Raw genomic sequence first — 24,474 nt, forward strand, 5'->3', positions numbered from 1 at the left:
TATCTTCTGAGACATTCTGAGTTGGTTCAAATGTAAAGATTTAAAGATAACTCAGACGTGTACATCGTGAGAGAGCACTTTTCAAACACAAAAGAAATGCTCCCCCTTGTGATACAGAGTTTCAAATGCAGCCGGCCGTTCTCACACACAGATGAACCTTTATCTCCCTCGTCTGACACGTAAAAACAGTTTTTTGACGAGAGGGACCACACAACTTTGGGTCGTCGCCCCCCGGCTTTCAGGTCTCCGTGGCAACGCAATGAGGGTCGTCATGTTATTATCACCAGTGCTTGACCAGCCAGCCCTCTGCATTCACTCTGTCTGCATTAATGGACTCGCTGCTTTCTTGACAGACCAATGTGTGTATTCAAGTGTGTGTTTTAGTGTCTATTTTGAAGTGTTTAAGCGCCAAATGGCCTTAAAAGCACAGAGAGATGAAAGTAATCCCCCAGAGTGAGGATATTTTACCGATGACTGATGAGGCCATGAGCTGTCGAGAGCCTGGTGTTTTGAAAAGAACTGTTGCTGCTCTCAAATGATCATATTTCTTTATTCAAGTAACACAAATCAAGAGATTATATGAGACTCACTATCTGTTTATTATTAGGTGTTCACTTGTGGCCACAGTAGTCTAACTAGGCAAAGGAGTAAATCAGATGTCATATTATATGGAGCAAAATATGTCTTGATGAAAGGTCGGTTGTAGGGGCAGTATTTCAGGAGATCCTCTTATGGGTCTTATCAGAGTATATAGGGACAAACCACCTATATGAGCGTTTAGCTTAGAGGACTTGCTGAATTATGTTTGGGTAAGTATAAGAAAAAAAGAAAAAAGATCCCTGTTCTGATTTTTTTAAGATTTCAGGAGATATTAGTATGTTTTATTTTTCCAGTGTCCCCCATCACCTCGACAGCCATTTCATTTAGTCATTTGGCAGTATGAGGAAAAGTGTGTTTTCTGCACTCTATGCAAGTATGCATTCAAGTTCAAGTTACAACAGAGGCTGATGAATTACACACACTGTTGATTGTGGTATATTTAGGCTGTACTATTTGTGTGGATTATGGATTTGATGGCTGAATGCAATCAAACCCTGGTGATTCCTGGTCCAACTCCAACATCTATGCAAGTAACTTCTTCTGGGCCACAGTATGACAAATTAATCATAAGGACAATGATAAAAGTTGTATCACTCAAAAACTAAATTAAACCCATAGGTGTTTCAGAGGGGGGTTTGTTTCTGCAGAAATGTAGTGAAAAGGATTATGATAAGAAGGCAACACAATGTGCACATGAGTATTAAATACAAATTTGTTAACTTGAGTGTGCGTCTCTGTGTGTGTGTGTGTGTGTGTGTCCATGTGAGGAGACTTATATGACAGACCCTGCAACTGTCAGACTATCGCCCTCCTCCTTTTGTTGGGTGACCCCAGAGAATGTGGTGGGAATGGCCACTGGGAGAGAGATTATGGAGAGACAAAGACTGCGAGAGAGGGAACGAGAGAAGGAAGGAAAGAGTGAAGGGCAGAAGAAAAGAAAGAGAGAGAGGGAGACAGAGAGGGAGAGAGAGAGAGACGGGTCAGCGAGCCAGCTGATGTGAGAGTGCCTCCGATCACCTCGTGCTTCTCCTTCGCCCCCTCACTCTGTCCCTCTCTATCTGTTCTACTCGTTCTTTCTTTCATTCCCACTTGAATTCCTCTCCCAGCGCTTCACTCCAATGTGACGTCAGGTTTTGATCTGCGATAACAACAGAGATGCGTCAGTCAAGGCCCACACAAACACACTGGACACACACACACACACACACACATACGCACAAGTTAAAAGTTCCACTGCAAGTTAAAAGTGAAAAAACTCAGCGAGCACAGACACACACACACACACACACACACACATAGTGACACACAGCAGTGGCCTTTGAGTGAATGCTCCTCACAGGGCATAATGACAGCATTCTGCAGCAACCATAGCTAGGACAGTTCCCACAGACAAGACAGGCAGAGAGAGAAAGAGCATTTCATTCTGTTTTCACCTCTCCTCCTACTCCCCACCTCCTCCCCAACAACCCTGACTTTGTCTGTACCATGAAACCTTCCACAGATCAAAGCTATGGCTACTATAATATGGGCATGTGAATCTGCAATTTGTGATTATGGACACAAATTATCTTTTGATAAAAATTGTGATGAAAAAGTTTGCTGAAAATTGTTAAAATTGTGGGAAAATATATAAATAATAAAATGTGAATTATTTGATTGATATTTATATTATTTAAATAAATAGAATTGATTTCAAGGTTTTCTTGCTGACAGTTCTGGACTTGCACCTCAGTACATTTCATATCTTTTGACACCGTGAGTGTGTCTGGTCGTAACCTGAGGTCCTCAGTGAAGGCCCTGCTCACCATTCCACAGTCGTGGCTGAGTACCAGAGGTGACAGGGTCTACTCTGTCAGAGCTCCCACTCTGTGGAGATCTGAGGAGATCCGTCTGGCAAACTCCTTATCCTCTTTTAGAGACACAGTTTGTTAGGTGTCCTTTCTACTAGTTCTGGTCAGTTTTCTTATATTGTTTATACTATTTTCACATCTGTAACATTCTTCATTTTATATTTGTGCTCTAATGCTGTGTGACCATTAAACTGATTTTAATTATTCCCTATTGTTTGCTTGATTTTTAATTTTCAACTTGTAAAGCACCTAACTGTATTTTGAAAGGTGCTATATAGGTAAAGATAATATTATTGTTATAATTACTATTATCATTATTATTATTGCTTCCAGCTCCATTTTCTAGCTATGAGTAAGTGCTGTGGACAAATCTAGAGCATTCAAAATACAGATGAGTAGCAGAGAAGTTGATGATGTTGTGAGAAAGTTTGTCACCAGTGATACCCAACAATCCTCTGCAAACAACCAAGCTACAACCTTTCCTGACACTTTCTCAATATGCATGAAATTTGGTGGAGCGCTCCTTACACACAGGACGATGTCAGGTGGTAAGAGGTATGCATGAAAGATTATCCTGCCTCAGAATCCAAACATTCCCCAACATACATGATTTTGACCATGTGAGCTCAATCTCTGCATATTTGTCTGTCTGCAAAGGGACCACTCCCCGAGTCTCTGCTACCTCCCAGAAAAACATGGGCTGGAGGATCTCTGCTGACTGCTTCCAGTTTCAAACCACTTTGGTCATCACTTTTTCCCCCCCCTCATTGAACCTGACACAGTGCAGGACTTGGTGTTGTATATTTTGAAGGGGGATGGGGATGAAGGTGGTGACGGTGGTGATGCTGGGTGGGGAGCAGGTTTCGGACTTATATGAAAACATGTCACTCAGGTCCCATTAAAACATAACCGTGGCCATAAGAAGGAGACCCTTATTATCATTAAGATATCTATCTATCTATCTATCTATCTATACATCTATACATCTATCTATACATCTATACATCTATACATCTATAAATGTATCTATACATCAATCTGTTCATACATCTATCTATACATCCATCCATACGCATCTATTTTCATTGATGATTCATTATTTTATTGTATAAAAGTCTAATGAAACAGACTTTAGCCTACAATATGCTGTATGTTTATGAGAGTGTGTTTGTGTGTGTGTGTGTGTGTGTGTGTGTGTGTGTGTGTGTGTGTGTGTGTGTGTGTGTGTGTGTGTGTACACATGTGTTCCGGCCATTTCCTGCTCTTTGGGCTCATCACTAAACAGTCAAGTCGTGGCCCTGGGGAACCCATTGCAGAGCCCTGGGCCTTCACACCCCCATACACACAGATACATACGCACACATGCACAGAGCCACCCCCTATAACCAGGGGGTATTTGTGACGTTCAGCATTATGAAAAATGACTTGCCCCCGTGGCGCACCGGGGTGGCAAATGATTATAATATCCAGATAATCATTTCAAACAAATTATCATAATTATCAATCAATCATGAGGCTATTTAAGCAGAGGGAGGGATGGGGGAGTGCGATGCCATTGGCAGGGGGTAAACTATGGCCCGAAGCTCTGGATCACTTCTGTGACCCATGAGCCTCCCTCTGTCCACATAATAGCCCTCATACATTAAGGGTCATTTAGCTAGCGTATTTAGAGACTCAATTCCCCAGCTTGATACGGGAAAAGGAACATATTCACACACACAATTGCGTGCACGCACACACACACCCATAGAAATCACCATGGCAGCTGACCCCCAGTTGGCTCCTTAGTCTTTCAACATAGAGTGGGAAAAATCTACTTATAGGTCAGAGTTCACAGATGTATACTTATGCATCATGACGCAGCCAGAACAATAACAAGTGCTGGAGTTTGAATAAGAGAACAAACGCAGAAGAAAGGAAATGTGTCACTATCAGAAAAAGTATCAGTCCGAAAGAGAAACACGTTAAGAAGCATGTTCACCCTCACCGAGACAAATAAGAGAGGAAGAGTGACAGTGAGGCGAACAGAAGACTTGATCATCTTAAAGAGATATTCCGCTGTATCTTTTCACAGTTAATCCCCTGTGAAAAGCAACATGAACTGATTCCATCTCGGTGGTACTGAGAAGCATATGAACGGGGATTGGGGAGAGAAAAAGAGACAGAGAGGGAGAGAGATAGATAGTAGCCTTCGGGGGAGATGATCGTCTTGGGAAAAAAGCAATCAGTGCTCATTGATTTTCTCTGCTGGTTGAATGGAGGGTGTCTATCTGGAAGCCATTATCTGCCATCTGATCTGCTGGAGTGTTTACACACGTCAGGATGGACAGCAGCCCTCTTCTGAAGATGAGGATTAACACACACACACACAGACCCACACACGTAAATACACCCACCCACACACACACAGAGCATAGGCTGTCTTCTTTGCCCCTGCGCCCTATCTGGCTATCACGTTTAAATCCAAAAAGAAACACAAGTCCTCCCATACCCTATGAAAACACACACAGAGACTTAAGCACATGTGTTGAGTGTGAATGAGAATATACGTAAGCAGGGCCTAGACAGCTAAACAGACAGGTAGTCCTGTTTTGTATGGCCGGACCAGAACAAACCCAACAATCCCTGATCCTATCACCAATAGCCTCTGATAGAAATCTATAGCTCCAACAACACCATCCTGTCTGCAGAGAGAGAGAGAGAAAGTGAGAGAGAGAGAGAGAGAGAGGGACGAGTGGAGGAGGACGGATGAAGTCAGTGAAGAAAGGATTCAGATAACAAATCCTTTTATTTTCTGTCTGTGTGTGAAGATGCATGTGTATTTATGTGAGCGTGTGTATAAGCCAACGTGGCTTGATCTGAGTCTCAGCAAGGGCAGCATATGAATCTTGGGACACACACACACACACACACACACACACACACACACACACACACACACACACACTCACACTCACACTCACACTCACACTCACACACACACACTCACACTCACACTCACACTCAGGGCAGCTGTCAGTAAGAGGGCCGGAGAAGCTACAATAACATCTTTGCCTCTGTTTTATCCCTCGTCTTAACCCTGATTCCTCTAGTTGCCTCTCTCTGGGCTGTATTTGTGGTGAACCATTTAAATGTGTCAATAAGCAGCAAGGTTAAACGCATTACTTTAATAACTACAATACTGGGATGGAACTTATGAAAACAGATTTAAAGTCACTAGATCAAGATTTTTTATTTGGATCTGAACCAAATTTCATACAAATAAATATCAGTCCCCTAATCATGCCTTATTTTTTTCATGTTGCTATTTTCTGTTTATTGTATTTTATTTTCTGACCCATACTGCATTCTTCCATCAAGATTTGTGGTTATCCATTACAAACGCAGGGTTAGGGCAGATGGAAACATCTTCCATATATTTTTATCAAAGAGTATTATTTTAATTGTGTTCATCTCTGTTGTTCCACATTACTGAAATTGTTTTTTATCTATTTTATATAAAAATATATTTTGTTGACTTTGATTTAGAGTCTCTTTTCAAAATGGCTCAATGCCCTGTGGTCGCATGTAAAATCTCTCTCTATATAAAATATATGTAACATATACAAACACAAATCGGTTGAGTTTAACTGTAATGTAAAGTGCAGCAACAAATGAGATCTAACAAGACACACAGTCAAGCAAACACACACACACACAGCTTTCAGCGGTGAACTAGTTTATTCACGAGCTACAACTCAATTAACCTTCTACCTTAATCAAGCATAGCGGTGGTAATGACACAGTGGCGGCGGTGGAAGACGTGCATGTCTATGTTTGTGTGAGTGTGTGTGTGTGTGCGCCTGTGCCCTGTGTTTGTGTGTGACTGCACGATGTGGATGAATGAGTCATGTCATAAGGAATGGCTCATGCATAATTTCATTCATATTCATAACAGGCATGTGGTCTGCCACCGCCCGATGAGGGCCCACCGCAACTCACACTCTGCATAATGAGATGTGGCCAGAGTGTGTGTGTGTGTGTGTGTGTGTGTGTGTGTGTGTGTGTGTGTGTGTGTGTATGTGTGTGTGTGTGTTTTGATTTTAGGTTCTGTAGGTAAGTGTACTTTATGTCTTAGTTCTCTCTATGACAACTTCAAGCTCCTATCTGTGCATATACAGTACTGTTATGTGCGCATATGCACTTGTGGACATAGAGAAGCCTGTGCGTGCTGAGTGGAGTGCACGGGCCACTCATGTGGAAGGTGGTTAGGTAGTTTATAAAACCATCTAGGTTTTTCCACATTGTATGAACATGTGGGGAACAGGGACCAGCCCCAACCACCTGCGGTCAGCTCTTAAAATAAGCTCATTGACTAATGTAGGATTTCAAATCAACCAAGCAGTCTGTGATTTGCATGCCTGCGTGTTTATAGAGGGTACAGCTACGAGACCCTTGACCTGATATGCAAATGAGGACATTTACGTGATTCTGTTTTTCTAAGGACCAAATTGGTCATAATTGTCAATTACGCCAAAGGGGATTTTAAGTGAATTACGTCTTGTTGAGGTTGTTCATGAGGCGATGTAAACATGTTCAAACCTCTCACACACTGCTTTTATTAAAGGGAGCTGTGTTTCTCATGGTAATGCAGTCCACCATTAGTTCTGCTCCTGATGTTTTGACCATCCTGTCATGTGCGATAAGGCAGAAGTCAAACAGGAACTTGAGAGACAGAGTCCAAATCTCAGCTCTAATATCTTCTGATAACTAAATCCATATTCATTCAAACGTTCAAGGCAGTTTCCATACAATCCCACTCAGATGAGGTAACAAATGCTTTCAGCTGTATTTCATCTACTAACATTAATTTATATTATATTATATTGTGTATATCTAAGACAAAATCCATTAATAGGCCTTTAGGTGTAGGTATTTGAAAGTAGTAGTATGTTTGAGTATTTCATGGATTGCTTCTTAAAGCTTAAAATGTATTTACTTCACTTCATTTACCACTGTCACAGTTACAGCCGTAGGATTCGTTTTCAACTACCATGATTGACTTGAGCTGGAGCTACGCCTACATGGCTCCGGTCGTTCTACAGACAGAGTCCCCTCTGCAGCAGCCATTGTTCTTTCACGGACGATTAGATGGACATGAACTCTCTTGCCTTCCTGTCTTGACCCGGGCGACACTGGCCGTAAAAACTAACTGCCCAGCCTCCTCAGTAAATTTATCACCTCATAAAGTGGTCAGTGACTGGTCAATGGTACGCATCGGTCACAGTGTGTGTGTGTGAGTGTCAGCGTGAAGAGAGGGTTTCCTGGATTGTAGATCATTGTCTGTTAGTGTTTCTTGAAGAGCAAACGTAGAAGTTGAAGAAAGACTTTTTATTTTTTAACCAGTGTAGAAACAAAAATTCAGCTCTTCCAATGAAGCTTTTACAGGGAGCTCAGCAAACTGTATACAAATTAATATTCTTGTGTATTAATGTAGCAGTAAATAAAAGTGTGGGTGTCAGATGAGCCTCAGACATTTGAATGCATTTTATTCACCAGAATGGAAGAACTCCTCTGCAACTGCATGTGTAAAGACATAGACAGTGTACAGCATGTGCATAGGCAGAGCCAGAAGGTTTGAGGAGAAACTGTTTGTTCCACAAATTCAGACACAAAAAATGTATCTAGAAATTTGTGCTTGCTACAAATTCCAAATTCCCAGCGTAGATGTCACACAGAAGAAAGAGACACAGAGAGAGAGAGATTGGTACACACAGATGTAACTGTCTTACCTTTTTCATGCAGCTGTCAGAAGAGGTTTCTTCATGGTCATTCATCATCTGAGGAAAACACACAAAAACATAGCATTTGTTAAAGATTTATGGTATCAAACCCCACATTACTGTTCAAGAATAATCCAGCGAGAACCACAATTGAGAACAAAATCTGTTGAATCATTAAGAGAAAGTGTTGATTCCTGTGCTTCATGGAGCTTCGGCCACGGCTTGTGACCATCGCTTGATGACATGAGCACAGGGTGTTTCACAGTTCATCACACAGAACCTCTGGGCAACAAACGTAGCCAGAGGGATATAATAATGGTCTGAGAGGTCACAAAAACACACACACGGACGCAAACACAACACTACACACACCCTCTCTGATGAATGAATGCCCCACAGATTTGACATTAATTCTCCGCTTCAGCGTTGCAGGAAATTTTCGCTGAGACTGTTTCTGTGTGTGTGTCTGTGAGTGTCTGTGTAATTAAGCCTTCAAGCAATATTTACTGGGGGCAGATGGGTGGTAGAATGCTCCCAGTGTCTACCAGAGGAAATGAGGGAAGTGGGGGAATGATGGAGAGATGGGGCTGCAATGAGGGAGCAGTTCACATATAATGGCAACCCAGAGTCTCACTCTGTCCGTCTGTCTCTTTCTCTCCCTCTCTGAAGCCCATTGATGGCAGCCGAGGATCAAAGAAGAGATGCAGACTGTTTTCAGAGCAGTTTTAGGTGTAGTGTGGGGGGGGGATCAGCCCGGTACTTTGCTAAGTTTGAGGCAAATTAGGCCAATAAAACCTTGAGCACTGACACACGGCATATCTGAGCCTCCCTTTTCCTGCTCCCTATCCTCCCCATCTGCCCTTTCACAGAAGGCGTGTTGTTTGGCTGTTGCGACAAGACTGGCCTTTATATTAGAGCTGGCGTAATAAAGTTTGTATTTCCTAAACCAATGTGGCCCACTGTGATTGGGAAAGAGACATTTATCTGCTGTGGAATCTGTGGCTGCTATTCTTTGAAAGCTGGCATACAGCGACTTCTTTTCATGCACCTTTCTATACAAGGCTTCGATTCACAGGAAGTGAATATGAATTGTGGGCATGAGTTTCTGGATGTATGAGCTCACATCCGCCTCCTCACACCTCTGTTAACTCTTGTCCTTCGAAACAAACTATGATTTCATTTGGACCCAAATAACCCGACTCAGTTGACTTGGGAGTTAAATTAATGGCCTGACGGAAGTGTGAGACCAGTTTGGTTCTTTCATACGTAAAAAACAGAAAAGTGCTATATAAATACAGACCATGACAATACACGTGTTGGTTCTCCCTTTATTATGATACCTTTGGCATTCTTACAACTTAAATGCACAATATACTTTTCTGCCTCTAGGGGGGGTCTCTTAATTAAGATAAAATAGATGGAATTTTGGCTGCGAAGTAACGTGGGATGATGAGAGTTCTGTCATTGCTTCTGCTGGTTAGGTTTAGCTCAGTGTTACATTTCAGGAGGTTTTCAGCAGGAGCAGAAGAAATCCACCCTCCTCTCCAAAAAGAGGTGGACAAAATGATACGTAAAAATGTTGCCTGAAGGTAGAAAAAAAGTAAATTTTGACGGCTACAACAACAGCGTTATGCACAAAGGGGATATGACACCATTGATATGTGACCTATTGAAACGGATTGTTAATTGGATTCAAGTTATATATTTGTGTGTTTATATGTTCAGCGACCACATCATTCAAACATATAACTGACTACATCATAGCATTAAATGTCCATAAACAGGAAATAAAAACTTCGGACAATTTACAGATGAAAATGGTTGTCAATAGAGTGTGTTCTAGTGAGAATAGGGTGATTGTTTAAATCCTATAAAATGACTGTTCAGTTTCTCCATATAGTTTAATTTATCAATGGATAAGAACTCTGGTCTTTCCTGTGGCCAAAAACAGCCACAGAAGCTTTCTGCAACAGACAAGAGAAGCAGATTAAACAAACTATTTTCTCTTTCTTTATTGGGTTATTTATTCAGTGGGATACACAGTTTAAATCTCTGATGCAACAGAAGGAATTTCACAATAACTATTTAACAGAAGGAGAGATAAATTAAGTTACTGTGTCTAGACTATAGGTAAAATGTGCTTGTGAACTTTATACGTGGCGACAAAGTAGAAAGAGCTGAAAAGAGAGAGAGAGAGAGAGAGAGAGAGAGAGAGAGAGAGAGAGAGAGAGAGAGAGCACACTTCCCCTTTCTTGTAATGCACAAGACCAGCTGCAACAGTTTACAAAACCAACAGCTTGGCTGGGTCGTCTAAAATGCTACCAGGCGTTCAACAAGTATAAGACAATTTCTGGACTTTCCCCCTGCTCTGTTCAGCTACATGCCAAGTGTAAATATGTGTATGTATCAAATTGTGCAAGAGTAACCTAAAACTGTAGAAGACATGCAAGCAGACATGAGTGGTTTTACTGATTCCTTAATGTCTTTCAGCCTCAGGTGGGGGGTCGAGACTGTGTGGGCTTTTTATCGTCCAAACATCAGCTCTGGGTCTAGAAACACTGAGCTGACTGTCGGGAAAAATGCTAATTGTAAAACATCTTGGCTTTGAATTCTAAATTGTTTAAACGTGGTCCAATAAACTTTTTTTTGTTAAAAGTAGAATTTAAAGATTGGTGGTTGACCAGGGTTTCCATTGGGTGAGACACAGGGGCATGAGCAATGATGACAATAACTAACACAAAGACAGGTGGAGAAGCTCTTTCAACACTGGCATACTGTATACACACACATACACACACACATACACACACACACAAACAGAAAAGCTTAGCCTTGCAGTAGGACCCCGCCAACCAAATAAATAAGCTATTAATTAGAGAAGGAAAATGTGATTGGCCGCTGACTGGCAGTGCTATGATTTATTGCACGTGTCACCATCATCTCAAAGTGACTTTTCTCTGCGTCGGTGAGACAGGTCCACATAGAGACTGGCCTATTTTGAGAGGGATAGATTTTCCACTACACAGAGAGAGGTAAAATTGTCCATTTGTTCTGTATCTTGCCTGCTGAATGCTGACATGTCAATATGTCTTATGGAAAAGAGAAAACACTGAAGCGAGGGTAATTAGAATTAGAAAGTGCGTGTTAGAGTGTGTCTGGGCACACAGAATTCTCTCTCTGGCCCATATGACCTCAAACATAAACAAATCCAGTTGTGGCTTGATGAAAGAGCAGCCACCTGCAGAATCCTTCCACCAAGAGCTGTCCAGACCCTCATTAGGGGCATGTGTAAAAGTGTGTGTTTGTGTATGTGAGAGTATGTGTGTGTATGTATATCTTGCCATGTCTGTGGTGTGTGCTTTCACACTAGGCCGGAGGGAAAACCCCACCATTATTAGTGTCTCATAGCGCAGCTTTTGTTATTGGACAGAGTCAGGAGTTTTTCAGCCCCACTTTAGCACCATTCGTATTGACATGCCATGATGACCAAGCGGACAAAAGAAAACACGACATGGGGAGAGGCACTCAGTGTGGACTGCCTCATTGTTTTTACAAGACCTGTCACAACCTTAAACACATGACAGAGCAAAATCCCACTCAGTTTATTTCCAGAACTTATTTAATGTCGAAAAAAGACAAGGGGGACCTGTATGTGACCACGAAGAACATGTGGTAGCTTTACATGTACAGCTTAAGTCAAACCATGATAGAATGACCCATACAGTAATCCTCTACTCATACAGCTTACCAATGAGAAGGCTGACTAAGTAGCCATAGCAACTAGAGAAGGACCTTACAAAGCTTGCTCATCATCATCCTCAGGCGCAAGCAGAAGAAGAGGGCCCCACTTGGAGGTTTGTACCGTAGGAAAATGTTAGCATACTGTTGCCAAAAACAATTCTCCTCAACTCTGGATAATATGAGGCAATATAGCAACACGGCCCAATGGATGGCTGCGGATGTCACAAAGCCACAAGTTTCCAAAAAGAACCATCAGCAAACAAACCTCAGGCCTTTTTGAACCGGAGCCCTGACTGACAACCCATCGGCTGCAAGAGCCACACCAAGAAAACCACAAATTGAAAGTTTTGCTACGCATTTATTGGGAACTTTCGCAGCTTTTTGGCACGTTGACAGGATTTCATTGTGGTGGTAATGCCCTGGATGGGTTATTGATCTTTTTGACACATGGATGAGAGAGAAAGCGGTCTTTCTCTGTGGGTCATGTTGAATAATACACTGCAAAGAAAGTGTATTTGTGTCAAGACAGTGAAAAAGAAGAAAAAAGGATAAAAATGAGAGGGGAAGCTCTGTTTCTCATTGTCGGAGCCTTAAAAATAGGAGCAAACCATTATGTCAAACATGATCTCAACAAATGGATGTGACTCCTTTGACTCCAAGACACTAACAAAGCTGATCGAAACACTTCACAATCAATGAAAGGACACAGCTGCCCAAAAAAGGAAGAAAAAGAAATGGAGATATCAAGTCTCCAGTGTTTTTCTCTGAGGTCTCTTGCTATCATTTCAACTTCCTGATAATGAACCTTTTACACTTTCCTGCCAGAATCTGTTAGAGATTGTTTGACTAAGGATAGACGTCTGATTCAGTCTGCTTGTTAGCATCAAGTCAGATGGTGCCTGGTTGTAATTCCAAGTCCTTTCTCTGGCTTGTCCTTTAAAAGGGTGTAAAATAGGGCTATTTTGGGACTTCCCAGAGATAGGGGCCTTGACAGCTGACCCAAAACAAGAGCAGCACTATGACTTCTTAAAAACATGCCTCAACAATGAGGTTGCTCAAAGAGCTTAAGTAGGCGGTGGGAAGACTAAGGCCGGAGGAGAAGGAAGCAGGGTAGAAATTTGCCCTACTAAATACCAGGAAGCTGGGCGTCCATCAGATAGAATATATTTGTGATGGTTTTAATAAGCGGAAGACTTGAGGTGCTTTGGCCAAGGCAAACATGAAGGGGAGTGCTGATAGAAAACGTTCTCCCCCTCTCTCTCTTTCTTTGTCTCATAGCTGGTCTAGAAGGTGATTACGAGTATAATCACTGTTTGATTCCTTATCGCTATCTCCACCTCGGTGTGGAGCTTAATGTGAGAAAATTATACAGTTCATTAGTAAAAGCGAAAAATAAACCTGATGCCAAAGGAATGCACGGGATGCCATTGTCTGAGAGAAAAAGGAGAGATCAGATTGGCTTGACACTTATCACACCGCGCTAAAGCTAACACGGTTACCCAACCCTACATCCAGATGGGACTAAACAGGGTGCGGCCTGTGGTGGAACTGAGAACTGTTGGTGAGATAGAGCTTAGCGCACAAAGGTTAGATTTGGAAGGTAAACACTCAGGACCATTGTGCGACTGTGGAAAGTCACGGCCACTTGTCAAATATAAATGGCTGATATTTACAGAACGAGCAATGACCCCGTATGTCCTAAGAGTCTTTGTGTGATTTATGAAGAGAATGACATAGTGACTTATCCTGGCAGAGTTTACATTGACCCCGGACAGGCTTGTCTCATCATTTCAGTTATGATTCACCCGTCTTGTATAGACATGTGTGGTGTCACACATTATATACAAATGAACGGATCAAATATTTGTGTTCGTTAGTTTGACAGTTGAGGCTTTTGAAGTCTTTCCTCTACAAGAAAGTGATGTTACAAGGTGAGGTTTGCACTTGGTCAGCAAACAAACCTTGGGAACGAAGCTCACTTTTATGAAAGAGTGAGAGGAATGCAGAGGGAGGTGGAGGGAGAAAGAAGGATTCTGCAAATTTATTAAAAGGGTCATATTTTCATGGGGGACTTGTACAGCAATCCATCACCTAATGTCCAAGGTCCCTTATCCTTTTAAGGCCATTGACTCTGAACTTGATATCGACAGAAACATACAGATAAATTATCTGCTTGGCCTCCGCTTTATTGATAAGTCATTTGGGCAGATGATCAGTAATAATCATAAGTGAATAAGGGTGCGCCGATAGATCTTCTGCTAGCAGATGCTGTGACAGCCGCAGGGTTGAGGTCCTATAAATAATGCTACCTTTTGGCCTAAGAGGATTGCCTACACAGCATCAGCAGCTGCTGTGCCATGCCTTTCAAATAATGATATATCACATCCTCCCTCTTCATTTTGATAAAGGTTGCAGTTTATCGATACATGGTAGCAGGAAGAAAAATAATATTGCCTTATTTCTAATGATCTGCTATTCTTCTCATGACACATATTGCCTCGAGGCAAGCAGGGGGTTATGAGAGTAAGATTTAGGGTCTTGACTTGAGGGCATATAGAATGAATCAAAGGTCAGGTCGCGGATACTTTTCATTTCACATATCTCAGTTGAGCAAGATGCCTACACAGCCTATATGCATATATGGATGTTAACATTTATGCGCTACATAAATCTGATATTGGCTTTTCAGCCCAGCAATGTTGCAATATGTTTCATATCTAGATTTCCCCTTGCAAATTGAATTTGTGTATTTAGAAACCTATGCTAGACCACACTGTCTGTCCCTGTGTCGAGTGCCAAGATGAATCTCTTTACAGTTCCTTAAGGTGGATAAAAAAGGATAAGGAAACACAGAGATGGGATCTCTCATCACATCAGGGCCTTTTCTGGAAAGCAGCCACAGAGATATTGTTGCAGGATGATGGATAATTGGGGAGTATATCTGATATAATTTATCGTGGGCTGGTTAAGTATATACAAGTTTTGCATATCTCAACATAAACAGTCAGATTTTGGTAGCTTTCCATTAGTACTCTCTCTTTTTCTTCAAATTCAATATGCATACAGGAAAGACAAGTTGGCTCAAATTTGAAGATCGGACATGGATAGAAGTTTGAGAAGGCTACACGATGATAGAAGATGAGGAGAAAGTTAAAGACATTTTGAGAAGGTTATTCTTTGTGAGCACATTTTTATTTGTATCTTTCCATGTTTCTCTTAGTTCATCCTCCTGCAAATCTGCTCTGTGGCTTCCTAGCATTTTTGAATCACATACACATAAGCTCACACATATACAAGGAGCTTGGGCGCTGGCCCAAACATAGAAGTGAAAAGTCTCCAGTGACTTGGAGGCTAAGTGCATGTATATATGGGTTGGTGCCCAGGACAAGCAGGGGCTTTCTTCAGGGCTCTGAGGGTTTATGCCGAGGTCAAGCCCTACACATGATGGTGATGCTTGAGAAGGCCAAAGACACGCAGAGTGATTCGCTGATGAGATTTCTCCAACAGATAAATAAACAAGGCCTGACCGTGGATTTCCTGCTCAGTGGTATGAGTGTGTTTTTGTTTGTGTGCAGCTCGGTACTTTCGAGATGAATTTGACCTGATGCACCAAACCGAGACAAATTGAATACATAGTTTGACAATTAGATATTTACAGTAACAGTAAGAAGTAACACTAATGCAGATTAAATATCAAACGCCTTCAACAGGTCAACTGTACACTGTAAGTATCAACTTAGATCTTTAGCCTGTCTTCAATCTCTAAATGGCCCTTTTGTGCTGGTGTAGCCTCTGTGGAGGGAAGACGTGGAGCTTAGATGTTAGGTCATCAGTGGGACAGAGGTGAATGGAGAAGAGTGTGCTGAGGAAAGAGATCATAGTGTTCTTAAGACGATCTTTGTTAAATAGGTAGGTCTGTGTTTTTAGCTGCTTTTACTTCACCCTAACACTTGAACGCATACTTGGGTTCTTATGCTTTATTACCACAACAAACATTTACCTAAAATGGCTAACACACACAGATCACTGCATCTGTTAAACTTGAAGGCATCCCTCCTTTAACTGAAATGGAACCATCCATAATGTTTGTCTTTCCTTTACGTGATTGATTCAGCAGTCAACCTACAATGCTATCCAGCAAGTGAATTGGAAAACTTACTTCAAAAACTTTTTTAAGGTTCAATTCCAAAACCATTACTACTGAATGAAGCTATAAATACCAGCAATAATAATGGCAGCGTAATTGTTCTAATGACGGCTATTAGCATGTGTATTATTTTGAGTATGATGTTGAATTAAAACACAAAAAGCATTTGTGTATAACAAATGGACTGTAACTACTGTGCTGTTTATTCTTGTGATTTGTTTTGGTGGCCAATCAGATTATTTACACGGTGGAAACATATAAAGATCAGAGGAGTAAGGCTAGCTGCTACAGCCAAAAGATACTGTCTGGAGATATGAGCCATAAATGGTTTATTTTACCATGGTGGCCAGTGAGGAACCCAAAGAAAAAAATACAATCTTGAGTTGCATATGCATATAATGGCCCCTTAATCATGGTGGCTGGTTGTCTGCAAATTCTCTTCTTTCAGCAGCCGGCAGCCGGCCGCCGACATGAACGATTTAATAGATTCCCAATAATGGTATAAAAGCTTCTGCATTCTTAACATCCATTTCTAGATCATTTAAAATGATCTACACCTAAACATTCACTTGGAAACTAGAATTACCGCCTCACAGTTGTATGTCTCCGCCAACAAGTTAGGTAGAAATTTCCATCCATGTCTGTCCAGACTCATAATATATGAATTGAAGACTTGGAAGTAATATAATCAAAGGTAATGAGTGCGTTTTCCCCCTTTTGGTCCTGAGGTATAGTATTGAATTATAGCTAGAAAAGTTCTTGCAGAACATTATGATGTCACAGTTAACTTTACCTTCTGGGTATAAAATATCATCACTTAGTCATTTCATCCTGTAAGAAATGTGTGTGAAATGTTGTCACAATTAGCATGTGTCATAATAAGTCTTGAGTTATGGTCAAAAACTTTTTTGTTGTGAGGTCACAATGACTTTGATCTTTGATCCCCAAGATTTGATCAGTTTCTTTGAGAGCAAGTGAACATTTCTGCCAAATTCAATGAAATTCCCTCAAGGCTGCCTAGAATATCATGTTCACATAGAATTAGAAGGATGGGTGGGTGGAGGGTCTGAGAACAAGGCTATTTCCACCATGGAGGCATAACAAAAGTGTGGCTAAACACACAAATTCGAAGAGAAGCAATACCACAATAACAAACACCAATATCCCAATATTAACCATTATAAAGACAATAGTCTGAATAAGACACTGCAATGTAAACAGTATTTTCTGATTACCTTAACATAAATGAGGTCAGAGTCAGGATAAGCAACAATCACTCAGACTTTAGTTTTTTTTTTTATATTGACATACAGTTGTCAATGCATGACCCTAGTTGGATTGTAGACAATTATTAGGATGTAATGTTGACATGAGTCATAATCAGACTATGCTCTGTTACATGTAAACAGGAATATGAATAGAATATGATATTAGCAACTCATAAACATCATGATCGAGATAATGTCTGATGCAGAATGATGTCAGTCGTTGGAAAATTGTTGTCCATGTAAACATAGCAATTGAGAAGCGACCCAGCACCTCTCATTGATTCACGCAGTTTGATGTTTGTTATCGTGCAGCAAGCTCTTCTTTTAAACCCTCCGCCTGTCTTTCTGTACAAATGCTCTATTTATCCTTGCTCTCAAGAGATAGCACCATTAATCATCATGAGAGCTGTCTCCAAGTCCACAGGATCAACCCATCACCTCTACAATAAACGTCAAGCTGCCATGATTTATGTAGCTAATGAAAATGATTAGATGGCCACAATGTCCCGGAACATTGTGATCACATGGTTCACAACTGTCCTGTTTACTCAACTTTCGTAAAAAGATCGACACCTTTGTGCCTGAGATTAAAGTAGCACTGGAGGATTAAAAACATCAAGTCAACCACCTCTTGACAATGAAACAGTTGCATCTTTGGAGCCTCAGTCTTGAGTCTTTATGATTTGGCCTTGAAGACTCGTCGAAGGAGATATAATTGAGCGGAGATAATGTAGCGGTCCCACTCCCTCGTACAAAGGCCATTGTCTGATGTTTTTGCCATCAAAACCCGAGATGAGTTGAAGTGTCACTGACTTTGATAATTTCAGGGATAGTCCAAGACTTCAAAAGACTGTGTGGTAATGATGTTGCAAAAGCGATTGTATGATGCTGCCGACTGTCTTGGGACACGGAATGGAAAACCTGCTTATTAGACTGGACTTTGTGGTGCGACGCACTGCCAAGTAGAATTTTAAAGTCTGACTGATACCTCATCATTCCAAAGTCCAACATCTACTGTGACATATAAACCAGGAACTGTATCATCAATATGAAACATCATGATTTTGAGTACTCCATCACAGTTTCAGACCATCACAGATGTCAGACTACCAAATTATCTGCACTTTGTCAAAGACCGAACCTATCTTTAATGTGCAGGTGAATGTGAATTTCTATTCAGTTGACCTTCGGGCTCATCACAAATGAGTTTATTAGCTGGGCCATATAAGGTGAAGGCCCTTTACAACCCTATTAGTGTTAAGCAGAGACTATCTCTGTCACTAAGATTGATGATCTCAGGCTTATCGAGCGCTTCCGTTATCAGCAAAAAACCTTCATCAAGGGATACTAAGTCCCATTTGCACACCTCAGACTTGAGACTCATCAAACCTCATAGGTCTATATCGTTGGCATCATCAGCAGTTAAAACTCTTATCATTATTATCTTCATTGGTGTCAGTGTTACTGGTTGTATTTTTTGATATCGTCACATCCAAAGAAAAACAAAGGTATGATATTTGCAGATAGGATGAGCTTGTGGTCTCTGAACCTTGGTTTATAGCTGTCTGTCTGTCTACTCCACGGGATGATGACAGATGACTTTATTGGGGGAGTTGTATGGTCACAGTTTGGAGCCGGGACTTTCCATTAGTCATCTAACTAGAGCAATCAGCATTGAAAATGTTTGTGAACACTCTTGACCCTTTTTTTCGTTGTTTTTATATTTGCAAAGCCAGAGCGTATGCTATCCTTCGCCCACGCCTTAGTCTATTCTCATAACAAAGTAACAAAAAGGGAAAAAGTAAACTAACAGCATGGAAACAACTGATTTTGGAGTTGTTTTCTCATTAAACTTTTTCTATTTTGGCCCCTGCAGCTGTAATAGATGACTCAGGTAGAGAGTTATTGGCGAAAGGAGGAGGGAGTGTGACGAGTGAGCTTGGTGAGAAGAAACTTATCTGTCCTTGGGCTGTGGGACAGAACACAGTGCCGGCTTTATTCAGCGTCTCGGCCCTGTCGTTAAGGAACGATGACACACTCCTCCAGGCCCACATTAATCTTTAACAGTGTGATTTCTAAAATAACACCAGTGTTTTCCCTAAGGCACGTGGGGAAGGGAAGGCCCCGTTCAGTTCTGCCGAGCTCTGTCAAGGATTTTTTTTCCCCCTTTTCCCCACACTGTTAGCATTGGAAAGCAGAGGATGGGGGAATGGGTTAGTTTGAAGAGTTTGAATAAAGAGAAAAGGAAAGACACATAGTACGTGGAGCATAGAGTGGAGCTGGAGCAGATTCGATTCAACTTAACCAGATGTCAAAAGCCCTTGACCTGACTTACTGACCCTGACAGTGGCAGCTCCAGTGGCTCACTCGCGCCACGCATTAGTGTTGTTAACAGTTTTATCACAGGGCTGCCCTGGGCAAGATAAAGACTGTGGCCGCTGATGGGCCTTAAGTGAATGAGGGACTGGCTGCAGACACAAAGACAGAGAGGGGAGTGACAGTCAGTCTGTCTCTGGTTAATGACAGTGGAGAGATAGAAGCTGAAACAACAACATTTTGTGGGCAACTGTGTGTGTTTAAGAGCGAGCTGGAAAATGGAGCATGGGAGAAACAGGACAGTGTTGCTAATGTTGTTTGGGTTTTGGGAGCCAGACAGGAATTATTTCTCTATCCCTATCAGGACCGAGACCACTTGCTAGTGACCATTACACAGCATGATAGTGCTGCAGCTTTGAGGTTTCCCATCAGAATATACAAGAGGCCACAAAAGGTCAAAAAGTCTATTCAGACAGATATCAAAAGCATAAACCACGAGCTTAGGAACCCAACGGATTCAGGTGAACATCTTGTCTCGTAAAATGGCATCTTTCTCCCCTTAACCCTCTGTTTTCACCCCCTCATGTTTCACAGATTTTCTTTCACTTCAGCAGACACAAGTGTGATAGGACTGCTCGCTTTATAAGACTGTTTCTTCTGAGGCTGTTAAGCTGTCGGATAGACTTATCCTTTTTGTAGCATTCTACAACTTCCATGTGCGTTTCATTTCTCAGCTCCTCCCTCCGTCCCCCGTCTCCTTTCCGCTGAGTGCTCCACGCAGTGTACAGAAGGTCGAGCCAAGGCTAACATGTATCTATAATGTGTTCATCTCAGGCAGCCCCCTGAGGAGTGGAGTGCTGCTCTGGCTCGTTGGCACAGTGGACAATGTGGGTGTTGTGTGGAGGAGCTGGCTGGCTATCCACTCACAGACGAGTCAATCTGGGGCCACTGCTGAACTGCTGCCTGTCCTGCCGCTCTAGTGCCTCAATGAGACCCCTCTTCACCGATTTTTTTTTCAACATGCTTACCTAATTTGTTTTAATTTATAAAAAATGTCTTCTTCTTCTACTGCCCATTCTGGATTTGATCTTTTCTTACCCCTCACACTCTGTGCAGCATGTTGTCTTTTATGGGATAGTGTGTGTCCATACGTGTGTGTGTGTGTGTGTGTGTGTGTGTGTGTGTGTGTGTCTTTATGATAGTACTCCTTTTCACAGTGCTGACAGCGGGCAGATTGAGACATCAGGCGCCTGCTCGCTGTGGTAAATTAGCCATTCTTCTCAGAGGCTAATTGGAAATCTAAATGTTTTGTAGGGGAGAGAAGAGCTGAGAGCGACCACGGTTAGCCTACAGGAACAGAACATTCAATGTTTTGATACGATGATATGTTGATGTGAACTTTTTCTGATCATCAGTATGTTGAGGGAAATTGCAAAAAAGAACGAAATGGAGTCAAAATGCATAGTGGAATGCAGTAAACAATGTTTATCAAGAGACCCTTGATGGAGATGTATTCACATCCTGAAACCCACGCCACTTTTAATGAGAAAACACTCAAAGCTCTGAATTGAAGGCAAATACATTTCCATGCATAATGAGCCAACCACGAAGAGAAAAAAAAGCATTAATTACAGTGCCTCCATCTACATAATTCAGAATAAAATATGAAACAAAAAATGCCACTAACACTAATTGACTAATTCATCACAGGACCTGGATGGTAAACGTTAGTCCATGCTTCAGTAGTTTTGGTAAAATGAAAATATTTGCATAAGCTTGGGATTTGAGGACAGCCAGTGAAAAGTGAACCAAAATATTGTTAAACAATGTCTTATTTCTTGATGTGAGAGTTAAGAACTCCACATCCTTTAGTAATGAGCTCCGTTGAGCTAAGAAAAGTAGATCAAATGTTTTTTTCATGAACTGTAATGGGTACAAAAGAATAAGCAGATGTACATTTGTAAAGGTTTGATAAAAGTTTCATTTATTTAGTGTATTTTGTCCTAAAATTGTGATGGTGATATTTAAAAATAACACGTGTTCGCAATGGTACATTTTCTGGCAGACATCATCTTCAAAGTCTCTTTACAAGTCAAAGTGATGTGCAGACAGTCCTGTGAATGTGGCGAGAGGCTGGCCCGTGCACAGTTATGGGCGGTACTCCCCGTTGTTGGGGGTGAGTTGGAGGTGCTGGGAAAAAGTGCCGTGCATTCACAGTAAATGAAGCCTTGTGAGTAACCGTGGAGAGAGTGTTTCTTAACTGATGAGTCCAGAGACGACTTCCCAGATCTTCTTTGCCACATGGAGACACTGAGAATGCTAAAGACCTGCTGCCATCTTTAGAGCAAAGCACAGAAAGACACTGAATAGGTTAGTTTTAGCTTCAGCCATGAAAACAAATCTAAACACCGTGAATTGAGTATTGTCTTATTCTTCTTAATTGGCAGCAGCAGGTTTTTGCCTCTTTTTCTTCTCCGTTCAATATGAATAAATGCGACAAGCTCCTGATCCCAGCTTTTCAGCCTATGACTGTTTATTTATCTATTTCAACTACACCCAAGTGAACAAAAGGCATGCAGAATGGCCACTGACAGCCATGTCGAATATCTCTTTCTGCCAAATCTGGCTGTTTTCTCTCACTGCTGTCACTTGATGTCTTTATGCAGTGCTGAGAGTTCACCACTATGAAAAGGTTGGGGGGCAAGCTGAGTGAGTGACCCGCACAGGAGGGGAGTATTAAAACCAAAAAGGAGAGCATGAGCAAGGGATGGATGACCCAGGAGGCGAAGGGGGGGGGGGTAGACGGAGGAGAGGGGGCACCCCTGCCGGGTCCCAGGCATCTCGGCTGGCAGTCCCCATCTTGGCTTCAGACGGCTTTTGTCAAAGAGGGGAAAAGAGGGTCTCTTCTTCACTTGGGCATTGGACAATAGACGTTTTGTCAGTCCGATGGGGGGTAGGGGCGGGAGGTGTTGGTGGAGGAGTATGGAGGGATGCTGAAAGAGGAATAAAGATGAGGACCCATCTTCACAAGGGGTGGGGTGGCGGCAGTGGGCAGCCCTTTGGGACTGGGCAGATGTTGAAATGAGGATGATTTATTAGCCCTAGTGTCCTTGGTGGCACTTGGCCACTATCCCAGATTTCGGAGTGAGAGAGAATGACTGAGAGAAAGAGACATGGGGAACAGGAGGGGGAGGAGGAGGAGGGCAGCCATGTATCAGAGACATCTTAATACCTTCTATGGGCATGAGGCACTTCTTGCTCTCCGACCGTCATGGTATTTTTGCCCGATTCTTTCATAGAAAAATAACTTGGTTGGGAGTCATCTGAATCACTGAGCTGGTCCTTGTCACCCAGCATTACCCTCTCCCCTCCACCGCAACCCCCCGGCCCCCCAACAGACCCAAACACACACAGACTGTGTTTGCTGCCCTCACTGCACCATCGCCACCATCCCTCCCCTGCTTATATAAAACAACAAATTGCCAAATTAACATTCCCAACAGCCCTCACTCTCCCTTCACAGTTCTGGGCAGAGACAAACTCTCAAACTTGCCAGAAAACAAGCGTAAAAACAGAAAACGCTCTATGAGTGCATGTGGCAGTGTGTGCTTGGAGGGAGGGCGGCTTTGCATGCATGTGTGGTCGGGAAGACCAAAGAAAAAAGTATAAGAAAGGAGCTAAAAGGTTATTTTGTGTGTGTGTGTGTGTGTGTGTGTGTGTGTGTGTGTGTGTGTGTGTGTGTGTGTGTGTGTGTGTGTGTCTTAAGCCACACATCCCTGTAGCCTTATCCCTGCACTGTGCTGTAATTGGGATGTGTCACATGTTTTAAGTCACAGCGTGTCACCCTGTCGTGCCACCCATGTAGACCCATGAGCAGAGCTGTGTGTGTGTCAGAAGCAACCTAACGTGAATGAAGTGAGAAGAAAAAGATGCATTCCTCTACGCAAACCTGCCTTAACAGTTTTCCCTTTTTCATATTATGAGTGTGCCAGTGTTCCATCACTGCAGCGCACCTCTCCTTGTTCTTCAATTCAAACTCACACATACACACACTATTTCTTTCCAACTCAGTTTCTCTCCCTGCTTCCTACGGTCCTCTCTGTCTTTTACTCTCTTTTCCTCTCTCCTCCCGGCAACATTTAATCTTGCCACTTGTTTGTCCAGCCCATTTCCCAGCCCTCAGCAGACAAACTGTAGGAGGGTTACTTAAAGTAGTGGCGGAACTTTGGACAGGTTTCATCAACGGTACCCAGGGGGAGGATTGATTGGCAAAGTAATTTACTGCCCAGTGTCCGCTCTGTACTCCTCACTCCCTGCCCTTCTCCTGATCCATTCATTCCTCTCCAACTCTTTACAAATCCATACCTGCTGCCTGGAGCGGGTCTCAGTGGGAGTGATGGGGAGTGTGTGTGTGTGTCTGAATATGACAAGGTCTGCAGGTCTGCATGTAAGGTCGAGAGGTTGCAGTCTTGGTAAACACCAGTAAAGATGAAAAAGACTGATTGTCTTTGGGTTGACGACAAGACGGCTGCAATAGTGTGTGTATGTAGCGTGTGCATGCATGTGCACGTGGGCAGACAATAGGCATGTAACTTTGTAGGTCTGGGGGGGCAATAGCTTTTGACATTAGTGAGAGGGAGGGTCATCTATCATCTAGAAAGAAGGGTTGAGAAGGGGCTGGAGCAAAAGGCAAGAGAAAGGAGGGAAGAGGTTGCGGGGTCAAGTCTCCATCACTCTCGCTGTCCTCTGTTCTCTCACTGTCAACCTCATGCCGACTGACCACTCAGCGC

General features: G+C 42.3%; 1 protein-coding gene across 7 annotated transcripts in view; it reads right to left on the reverse strand.

Moving 5' to 3' along the window:
• Window positions 1-24,474, reverse strand: part of prdm16 (PR domain containing 16) — a 178,998-nt gene that overhangs the window by 75,120 nt on the left and 79,404 nt on the right. For all 7 annotated transcript variants that reach the window (XM_034590305.1, XM_034590311.1, XM_034590306.1 and 4 more), the window contains exon 3: window positions 8,222-8,269. In XM_034590305.1, the coding sequence (XP_034446196.1) occupies window positions 8,222-8,269 (48 nt within the window). The remainder of the gene's footprint in view (window positions 1-8,221; window positions 8,270-24,474) is intronic.

The sequence above is a fragment of the Hippoglossus hippoglossus genome, chromosome 7 (assembly GCF_009819705.1).
Source record: "Hippoglossus hippoglossus isolate fHipHip1 chromosome 7, fHipHip1.pri, whole genome shotgun sequence".
NCBI classification, from domain to species: Eukaryota; Metazoa; Chordata; class Actinopteri; order Pleuronectiformes; family Pleuronectidae; genus Hippoglossus; species Hippoglossus hippoglossus.